Source organism: Mchenga conophoros, linkage group LG16 (genome assembly GCF_057382185.1).
Source record: "Mchenga conophoros isolate Kocher_MC1m ecotype Shallow Benthic linkage group LG16, M_conophoros_male_GT1.1, whole genome shotgun sequence".
Lineage (NCBI taxonomy): Eukaryota > Metazoa > Chordata > Actinopteri > Cichliformes > Cichlidae > Mchenga > Mchenga conophoros.
The window spans coordinates 25,285,534-25,294,934 of NC_140541.1; the positions used below are offsets into that span (position 1 = coordinate 25,285,534).

The 9,401-nt window shown below is 39.5% G+C and overlaps 3 protein-coding genes and 1 non-coding gene across 5 annotated transcripts; 3 read left to right on the forward strand and 1 right to left on the reverse strand.

The window, feature by feature from the left end:
- Nucleotides 1-835: 835 nt before the first annotated feature.
- LOC146556897 (uncharacterized) lies at nt 836-3,391 on the reverse strand. The gene is made up of 5 exons (XM_085249568.1): nt 3,228-3,391; nt 2,912-3,021; nt 1,258-1,395; nt 1,058-1,179; nt 836-976 (listed from the first exon to the last, which is right to left on the reverse strand). Exons 1-5 carry the CDS (start codon nt 3,276-3,278, stop codon nt 918-920), a joined length of 480 nt encoding a protein of 159 aa, XP_085105694.1. The 5' UTR covers nt 3,279-3,391; the 3' UTR covers nt 836-917.
- Nucleotides 3,367-3,439, forward strand: trnak-uuu (transfer RNA lysine (anticodon UUU)). The gene has a single exon. It is a non-coding gene; the product is annotated as a tRNA-Lys (tRNA).
- A 97-nt stretch (nt 3,440-3,536) lies between these two features.
- Nucleotides 3,537-5,620, forward strand: hce2l2 (high choriolytic enzyme 2-like 2). Its single transcript, XM_085249567.1, has 9 exons — nt 3,537-3,954; nt 4,032-4,074; nt 4,164-4,226; nt 4,315-4,470; nt 4,571-4,688; nt 4,820-4,998; nt 5,102-5,183; nt 5,285-5,409; nt 5,495-5,620. The coding sequence occupies exons 1-9, from the start codon at nt 3,895-3,897 to the stop codon at nt 5,509-5,511; spliced, it is 843 nt and encodes a 280-aa protein (XP_085105693.1). The 5' UTR covers nt 3,537-3,894; the 3' UTR covers nt 5,512-5,620.
- An 853-nt stretch (nt 5,621-6,473) lies between these two features.
- LOC146556900 (hatching enzyme 1.2-like) lies at nt 6,474-8,419 on the forward strand. 2 transcript variants are annotated; one of them, XM_085249565.1, is made up of 9 exons: nt 6,474-6,594; nt 6,688-6,739; nt 6,819-6,878; nt 6,961-7,113; nt 7,214-7,331; nt 7,419-7,597; nt 7,691-7,772; nt 7,859-7,983; nt 8,071-8,419. In XM_085249565.1, the coding sequence occupies exons 1-9, from the start codon at nt 6,523-6,525 to the stop codon at nt 8,082-8,084; spliced, it is 855 nt and encodes a 284-aa protein (XP_085105691.1). In that variant the 5' UTR covers nt 6,474-6,522; the 3' UTR covers nt 8,085-8,419. The 2 variants fall into 2 exon arrangements, with proteins under 2 accessions (XP_085105691.1, XP_085105692.1); XM_085249566.1 differs by lacking the exon at nt 8,071-8,419 and having other exon boundaries at nt 7,859-7,991.
- The last annotated feature ends 982 nt before the right edge of the window (nt 8,420-9,401 follow it).

A 9,401-nucleotide genomic window follows, 5' to 3' on the forward strand; every position in this document is an offset into this window, starting at 1 on the left:
TTGTAACTGCATGGAAGCTTGCTTCTGCCACTGAAAAAGAAATTTGATCCATAAGTCAAAATTTTGGGTTACCAAAGCGAACGTCTGACAAAATAACTTTAATTTTAAAGTTATTCTCAAATTTGAGATAATAACTTAAATTTATTAACTATGGATGAAAAAACTTTTCCCAGTCATGGAAACAAGCCTCCAAGATTGCCTTGTTGATTTTCTGTGAGCAACAACATACAGTAATGTATTATATATTAAGAAAAACAGAAAGATTTTGTATCTACTATGCAAGTTGCCTGCTGGATTTATGTAAACTGCAAAATTTGGGGTTGCAAAACCTTAGTTATGAAGTAGGAAATCTGAGTTTTTTTTTATTTTGTTTGCAGTCACGGGTCAGAAAGTTGAGCTGTCAATGCATCCAGGATTACAGCAGTTCAAACTGACCCAACCACACCCTCATCAGTTTGCTAGATTATGATGGAAGAAAGAAACATGTCATCCAGACATGATATCTTTGGGTTTTAATGAAGACTAGATGAAATGGGGAAAATAGGGAATAAAGGTTTTGTTTTGCAAAATATTGCAAATGGCTGACAGTGTGTCAATTCTGTCATCACTGAAATCTCATGAGACATGAGAAATTTTAATCTCCTCCATACTGTAACTGAGATAAGCATAAACATTTTGCAATATTTGTCATCTTATTTAATCACTGCATAGAGAAGGTCGACCATTTGTAACTATGTGAAGCACCCGAGTAATGAGAAGCTGAGAAGCTTTGGAGATATTCACTGCAGAATCATCCCCTTTACTGTTATTTAAGAAACAATAAAATACATTTAAAAGATAAAAATGAATATTTTATTAGCTGTTAAAAATACTTATATACACTTTATTGTACTTATTAAAATAACAGTGTTTGTAAGTCACTGCTTCGTGTGATTTCTCTCCAACTTGTAGGTTGGCCCAGGGAGCAAAGCTTGACCTGTTGACAGAGAGAGAGCACATTTCACTCCATGTCTGTATACAGTAAATTCTGTACGTATTCTGTGAGTAATCCCCATACCCGCTGAATAACGATCCTCAACCTCTTCTAGCTGCTGTTTCACCTCCAGGATTTCAGCAAGAAGCTGGCTTGCCTTAATGCTGGCGCTTTCACTCTGGTCCTGCAAACTGAGCCTTTCACTCCTGAAATATATAAAATATATATTGTAGGTTTGCACATGTCGCGTCTGCTTCGGTTTTGCCCACAGCACTTCGGAATACCTGTCTGGAGAGCTTTGGCTATTTAGTTGTTCAAAGAGATCCATCTCACTTTGGAGCAGATGACCCAGTTGTTGCAGTGCATTAACGATTTCGCTTTTTTCCATCATTAAATCCACTCTCCGTTCAGTTTCTCTCGTACTGTGAAAGACAGCAAATACATTATGTAAGGGCTACACATTTAGAAACAAAGGCACACATCACACCTGGTTATGCATAATTAACTGTTTGACTAAATCTAAATGGGCAGTAGGTAATTTTTTCTTTTTTACGTTAACTTATTATTTTGAAATAATTATTGATTGTTCAGTGTAAGGGCTTTGGGATCTGGACACTGTTAGCAATTAGATGGTCACTGTCTGAACTCTCCCAGAAAGGCTCGATTGCGCAACCAAAACAGAATGAGCATACAGTTGTCCACTGCTTTTGACAACCAGAGCATCTGTGGAAATATTACCCAACCCCAACTAACTAAACCCTAACTAACTGTACCCTAACTAAAGGACAAAATACTATACCTTTCAGAAGGTGATCAGTTAAGAATAGAAATATCCTTTACTGTCCCTCACTGGAAAAACTTATATTGGAATGCAAGTTCGAGGTGTGTTTATATTTCAAATTAATACAAGAGATAAATCTTTATTCCAGACAAACTAATTAATTTTTTTTTTTTTTTAACGCCAGCTGGCTTATGAATGTCGTTCACTAATAGACCTACATGAGGGAAATCTTTGTATGTGTCTCTATGTTCATCAACAATATTCCTGGAGGAAGAAATGATGTTAAATAGTTTGGATAACACTCCAAGTTAAGACTTGGGAAAGCTAAACGTCACTGATTACTATAAAAACAAACAAACAAACAAACAAACAAAAAAGGAAAAAACACCCCGAGCAAGTCTGGATAGCATCTACCTGAAAACAATTTTTTTTACTGATCGAAGGAAGAATGGATCCATGCTTTTATGTTGTTTACAGCAGCAGAAATGGCGACCCATCAGACCAGGCAACGCTTGATGAGCCCATGTGAACTGTGGTCTCAGTTTCCTGTTCTTAGCTGACAGGAGTGGGATCCAGTGTGGTCTTCTGCTGCTGTAGCCCATTCTACTTCCAGTTCAACATACTGTGCATTCAGAGATGTATTACTGCATACTTTGGCTGTAATCAGTGGTCATTTTAATTACTGCTGTCAGCTTAAAACAGTCTGGCCATTTTCCTTGACAAGACATGTTCACCCAGAAAACTCAGTGGATTTTCTCTTTTCTTAACCAGTCTCTGCAAACTCCTGGCTGAGGAGCAAATTCCCAGTAGATCAGGAGTTTCCTCACCAACAGCTGTGCCATTTTCAAAATCACCTCTCTTCCCCATTCTGCGGCTCAGCTTGCCCTTGAAACTTGAATTACATGTCCAAATGCACTGAGTTTGCCGATTAGATTAGATTGCATGAGGGAGCAGTTCAAGACACGAGGTGTACCTAATAGACTGGTCGATTAATCTACACTAACAGCCTGTTGTGCACCTCAGTGCACCCACCGACGATAACTGGTATCACATCACAGGAAGCATTATACGGGTTGAGACAATATCAGGTTTTTTGGACACTTTAAGCGTGACATGCACCCAATTTAATTGGAAACTAAAGTAAATGGGCGGTGTACCGTTTAATTATCTCTTCTTCAGTATGCAGTCTTCTCTGTTGGACCTTCTCCAGTTCACGATTAGTTTCTTCGATAGCACGCCGCAGCTCATTAACCTGCTCCTGCGTCTCCTGCAAATTGCAAAGTTTGCATGCCGTAATTCACAGCTAGCCTGCTGGCAAAGAGTCAAATCCTGCTCTGTTAACGAACTGGCATCTTAGTTTGTTAATACTTCTGTTGTTTACTTGATAATTAGTAACTTTAGCATCAGTGTACGTAGCTGCCAGGTAGCTAGTCATGTGCAGGAAGGCTAGCTTACAAAACAGCGTCGACTTACCGCAGAAACTTCGTCCTGGGTTAGAAATGTATGGCCAGAAAATGCGGTCATGCTGGTATTTTCACGTGGAAGAATTCCTACTGGGATGGAAACTCGGCTTTTCCTCTTTATAAATACTGCTTCCGGCTGAATTAGCAGAGCCCGGATAGCTCAGTCGGTAGAGCATCAGACTTTTAATCTGAGGGTCCAGGGTTCAAGTCCCTGTTCGGGCGTCAGAGTTTTTATTTCTTCTACATTATCAACAAAAATTTTGCACAACTTAGTAATGATTTAAAATTAACTGCGTTCATGCATTGCACGTGAACTGATGGTAAGCTTAGTTTCAGTAGAAAGAAAACAGCACTCTTGGTTCATGTACACACCTAAAGCCTAAAATTGTACCAAATTTCTGCCAGACATTAAAACCATTTCATTTAAAGCTAGTCATTGATTTTAAGCTGTTATTATACACAGTGAGACCTCACATTATGCCACTGTTGCAGATGTTGTTTATGAAAGAATCAAACTAATTTGGAGATTAGGCTCACTCACAAACAGCTAACACCAGCCCTGTTATTTACTTGAGGTAATTATGGGTATTATCTAAGGACAGCAGTGGGAACACATATAAAGCTAGGTGTTAGTGCATGTCAAATGGTAACACTGAAGGCATACCTGACTGGTAAAGATGGAGCGGATTATACTCCTCTGCATGGTTTCTATTTGTCTCTCAGCTGTGCAAGCTCAGGTAAATGTGCTTGGGACCGCTGAATTTAATGAATTCATGAACAGAGCTGTAAATAAATTTGTCTGTGCTTTCTGCAGAAATTTTTGTTCAACCAAAAGTGGGGTCCCGCTGGCTACAAAGGTGCACTCAGCTTCGATTTAATTTAAATTATTACTGTGACTGACGTAAAACTGCACACTCCCTCACAAATTGTTTTTTTCTTTTTTAAGAATGGAGAGGGGTCAATGAAGAAACGGCAATGGATAAAATCATTAAAACCAACGAGCTTAAAGGTAAGTTGCACACACTTTACTTGAGGGGTTTTCTTTTGCAGATTCCCCAACTTGCTGTTAAAAAACTTTAATCTGATTTCTGCATCAGCTACGCAAATCATCGATGGCGCCACCACCCTCAGAGAGGGAGATATTGCTGTTTCCTCCGGAACACCCCCCAGAATCTGCTTTGCACGGAGCTGCCTGTGGTCCAAATCAGTGGATGGACATGTCTACATTGCATATAACCTCTCACCTGAATACAGTATGTTGTTTTAGCGTTCGAGGCATAAGTACATGCAATGGATTACAGTCTTCTTTTTAATGATGTATGAATTACTCGCCCCTGTTAAACAACTGAACAGATGACATGGATACAATGCTGATAAAGACAGGTATGGCCAACATAGAGCAAGGTACCTGTGTGCGTTTTGTTCCACGGACTCACCAGAGAGACTACATCGACATCCAGCCAAAGTCAGGGTGAGAGCTGAAGCGTGGAAAGTTTGATTACATAAAATTCCTTTTGTAAAATGTATTCAGGTTTTGTTTCCTCTCCAGCTGTGAATTCACCACTTGAAGTTACTCTTCTGTCCTCTTATGTGTTAATCCAGTTGCTGGTCCTACCTTGGTGCGCGTGGTGGAAGGCAGACTGTGTCTCTCCAGATCCCTAACTGCGTCCAGGTTGGAGTGGTTTCCCATGAATTCATGCACACCTTGGGCTTTGTGCACGAGCAGTCCCGCTTAGATCGGGACAACTATGTCACCATCATGTGGCCAAATATTTCAAGAGGTAATTTTAAAGTGTGCAGGGGTTGGCATTGTGGAAAGGGAATGAAAGCTTTAACTGTATTTCTGCACCGATTTTCAAAACAGAAAATTCATTTTTCCAACAGATCGGTTGAGAAACTTTGAGAAGTTCAAGACTGACACTCTGGATCTGCCCTATGACTATGGCTCGATTCTGCACTTTGGAAAGTAAGTAAAAAATGATCTGTTAATCACTCAAAATATTATAATTTACCCCCTTTATTTTAAAATATATTTATAAGCTGATACATATTTATGTATATGTTTAGATATGCCTACTCCCAGCGTGGGGAAGCAACCATCCTTCCAAAGGACAACAACAACATCCAGCTGGGCCAGGCTTTATCTCTCAGCCACATTGACAAGCTAAAAATCAACAGACTTTATAATTGTGGTTAGTACCAAATGTCCTGAATTAACTCCTAAACACACTGCACATCACTGTCACGAATGTAATTTCTTTCTGTCTTTCTGTTCAGATGACATGGATGATTAGAGACCCGGCTGAATGGAAGTGAACCAGGAGTAAAGGCCAATTTAACAAAACTGCAGTTGAATTATATGAACAGTTTCAATAAAGATTGATTCAAACCTTCTATCAGCAAATCCTTGGTGTACATGAAAGTTTGTGCGTTTTAAATTGGATATTTCTCTTTATGTAAAAATATGTCTCACAGTAGATAGCCTGGTTTGAAATAGACACGTGGTAATGCACTCAACAGTAATATTACAGATCAATAAGAGATAAAGAGTAATAAAGCAGAGGCAGGGTAATAAGGTATGTGAAGAATCTTAGAACGGGTGACTTGATCACATTAAACAGGAGATCTGAATCTGTTTTAATGAGGAAGGTTAAAGAACAAAGTCTCTGGTAATAAATAGACATGTTCTCTATATTTAAAAATGTGCTACCTTAACTCAAGATGCAGTAGTTTCTTCTGTTCGTCCAATCACCACGAGGGAAGTTTTCATAAAGTGCTGACACATGAGAATCTTCGCTTCGTCACTGCCCTTCAAAATTAGCCCCTTGATAAGAATAGAAGCAATATTTGGAAAAGGATAAAGTTTTGTTTTTATATATTTAACTGTGTGACAAAAAATGACCGTTGCCAAGACAGTTATCATCTGATAGCATATCACAAAATCACTAGTTGCCAGCTCAGTCAGACACAAATTGCTGGTCTGTCGGGCTGAACTCGGACAGCAAAAACACCTTTAAGTGCCTTGTTTCTGAAAGTGCTGAATCTTGCACGCAATAAGTACAGGGCATAAGTGAAGGTCAGCATCAGGCCCACCCGTTATGGATCAGCAGTGGATTTAGAGTAAATTACACACACCGCATGATGAGGCATCTTAATCATGCTTCATCATCTGAATTGAGGCCCAATCAGTACAGAGCAGCGGAGGAGAAGTGGGTATATAGATTCAGCGGAGGTGAGGAGTTAATTTAGCTCCTGCATCAGGAGAGCGCTGGATTGAAACTGGTGAACCAGCCTGAAACACAACAATGCATTCTTCCATTATACTTCTGGTTATCTTGTTTGGCTTGCTGACCCAGGCGAACACAATACCTGTTAAAGTAAGTATGTAATTAAGAGGAGTATATAGACTCCTTTTTTCTTGTCTTGTCATGCTTTGCAGCTGAAATATGTCAACATTTTTTGTGCGACAGAATTCGACTGGTGTGCACGAGGGGAAAGTGAGGTTGAAAAGGAAATTCTCTGGTGGGTCACGATTCCTTGCACCTCATCTTGCATTTTCACAGTGATTTTCTGTTTATTCCATATTTATTTTTGTGTTCAGAGGAAAATATAGAGCATGATGAAATGACCACAATGGATCAAATCCTGGAGGTCAATCGCAGTAAGTGAACTGTAAATTACATAGAATTGTACTGATGTCAGTTTTTCCCCTGCATATTGAAAAGAATGTATTTTCTCATCAGAGATACGAGCCCCAAGAGGAATGTCAATAAGGGACGGCGATATTGCTGTTTCTCATGTAAGGAGTGCCATAACCTGCCCCGGCAACACCTGTCTGTGGCCTAAATCTGTAGATGGATTTGTCTATGTACCCTACATCATCTCTCCACTGTATGGTATGAAGCTTTAAGACTTAAGGAGATGCTTCCGGTTTCTTATATCCCTTTATTATTTCATATTCTGCCTTTTTTGTGCATTCTTTCACCCTAACTTTAGACGACATGGACAGAATCACCATAGAAACTGGAATGCAAGACATTTCCGCTGGAACATGCGTTAAATTTGTTCCCCGCACTCACGAAGGCAACTTCCTTGACGTTCAGCCTAGATATGGGTGAGCGTGACTCCTGCTTATGGCTTCTTACAGTGTGCCGTGATGATTGTACATACCGTAGAATTTGTGCTCTGCATCCCTCCCTAGCTGCTGGTCATTTCTGGGGCAGACTGGGGGAAGCCAGACCCTGTCACTGCAGACTCCTGGGTGCATGTGGTCGGGAATCGCTGCTCATGAATTCATGCATGCTCTCGGCTTCGTACACGAGCAATCCCGATCAGACCGTGACAACTATGTCACAATTATATGGAAAAACATCATGCCAGGTTCGCACGTTTTATCACTACGTCATTCTAATTGCAGTGGCTCGATTTTTCACAAAATGAGTGTGAAGGTGTTTTTTTTTTTTGTTTTGGCAGAGCACATACATAACTTCAGGAAACAGGTGACAAACAATCTCAACAGCCCATATGACTACACCTCTGTCATGCATTATGGACGGTGAGTTGCTCTCTGATTCAACATAATTATCTGTCATTTAGACTCGGGCATCACTGTATCATATATGTTTTGCATCTTTGATACAGATATGCCTTCTCTGAAGATGGCGGACCAACAATAATCCCCAAACCAGATCCCTATATCCCCATCGGCCAGCGAGATGGTCCTAGCGTAATGGATCTTCATAAAATAAATATCCTCTATAACTGCGGTTGGTAGATTTATACAGCAAACTGACAGTTGTTAGAAAAAAACTTGAAAAGGACTGACTGGATTTCCTCTCTGTTTCTCACTACAGCTACCGATGACTAACTGGATCCAGAAACCTCTGCTGTAATGTCCTGCCAGATGTCACAAATAGTTTATTACAACTTCTCAGCTTGAGATGATAATCTGGGCGACAGTGGTTTAACCTGAGTCTATAGCAATGTATATTTTATTTTCACTGTCTAGTCTGCACTTTGAGCTTTTATTGATTCAAGACCTTCTGCCGTGGGGTGTTATAAATTACTAGATAACAACTAAAGGCTGCATTTCTCTAGTATAAATAAAGTGCCGAAAACAAAACTCACCAGTTTTAAGTGCCCGCTGATGCCAGTAACATCATTGTATCCGATCTCCGATCTATTTTATGGCTCTTGTCTATCTTCTGCTTACTTTAAATTAAAAATAAAAAATAAAAAATGGCTAATGGTTTATTTTTATTTTCCAGAGACAGACTACAAGTTGTAAAAAATAGACACTGCTTTCAGGTGTAAAAGTAGAGTAAATGATTTCGCACTTACATACGTGAAATGAAAACAGTATAAACTTCACATATGTGAAAAATAAACAGTGGATGTTATTAGGCAAAAAAAAATTTTGTCAAGAGCTGGTAAACAAGATGTTCAACATATTACCATTTTGAAGTAACCAAAGTCACTGACATTTAATTTCACAGTAAGCTGATATCTCTGATCTCTCAGGGCCGCTGTAGTTTTGGACTTGTGCAAGTCCATTAATGTCCCAGGTGCAAATGGAAAAGACACTGGACAGGTGATTTTCACTGAGAGAAGATCTGTGTCTGGATTTGTTGAACTTCATCCCTGAGAAAGAGAACCAATGTCTTCTGAGCATGTGTCCTTATGTGTTAAAATGATCTCCTCTTTGAGATAATAAAAACTAGCAGTGATACTGACCTGAAGTGCTCAAAACCGAATGAAAAGTGCAACAAACTGTGTGATTCACTGCTCTTGCCCTGGTGAAGTTAACTATGCAAACTGCAAAATCAGCAGTATGGTTAATTTTTAGCACATCACCTGCCACAGTATAAATCGATGGAAAAATATGAATTTCACTTCTGGGTTAATTTTACTCACTTTCACAATTTCACTGCTGTAAATGTCTGACATGTCTTGATGGATAAATATATTAGGATTTTATATATGCAATGGGGACTTCAATAACAATGGTGCCACCCCCTAGAGAAACTAACACATGTCACTCTCTTTTTGTAGCTTTTAAGGGTGCCGATATTACGCTGCTGCAGCATTAAACTGTGCATTCTGCCAGGCTACATAATGTCTGGGAGTTTATGCACCACTCACTGTAGAATTAAGCAAAACTTGCCAATTATCTTATTGTAGTGTT

Bases quoted from the DNA above. Each gene is read 5' to 3' on its own strand.
- hce2l2 (XM_085249567.1), top strand. From the start codon at position 3,895: ATGGAGCGGATTATACTCCTCTGCATGGTTTCTATTTGTCTCTCAGCT. The intron at 3,955-4,031 runs GTAAATGTGCTT...TGCTTTCTGCAG, and splicing joins TCTCAGCTGTGCAAGCTCAG to AAATTTTTGTTCAACCAAAA. The intron at 4,689-4,819 runs GTGAGAGCTGAA...GTGTTAATCCAG, and splicing joins GACATCCAGCCAAAGTCAGG to TTGCTGGTCCTACCTTGGTG.
- LOC146556897 (XM_085249568.1), bottom strand. From the start codon at position 3,278: ATGACCGCATTTTCTGGCCATACATTTCTAACCCAGGACGAAGTTTCT. The intron at 1,180-1,257 runs GTATTCCGAAGT...TATATATTTCAG, and splicing joins AGCCAAAGCTCTCCAGACAG to GAGTGAAAGGCTCAGTTTGC. The intron at 977-1,057 runs GTATGGGGATTA...CTCTGTCAACAG, and splicing joins TGAGGATCGTTATTCAGCGG to GTCAAGCTTTGCTCCCTGGG.
- LOC146556900 (XM_085249565.1), top strand. From the start codon at position 6,523: ATGCATTCTTCCATTATACTTCTGGTTATCTTGTTTGGCTTGCTGACC. The intron at 6,879-6,960 runs GTAAGTGAACTG...TTTTCTCATCAG, and splicing joins AATCCTGGAGGTCAATCGCA to AGATACGAGCCCCAAGAGGA. The intron at 7,773-7,858 runs GTGAGTTGCTCT...TCTTTGATACAG, and splicing joins TCTGTCATGCATTATGGACG to ATATGCCTTCTCTGAAGATG.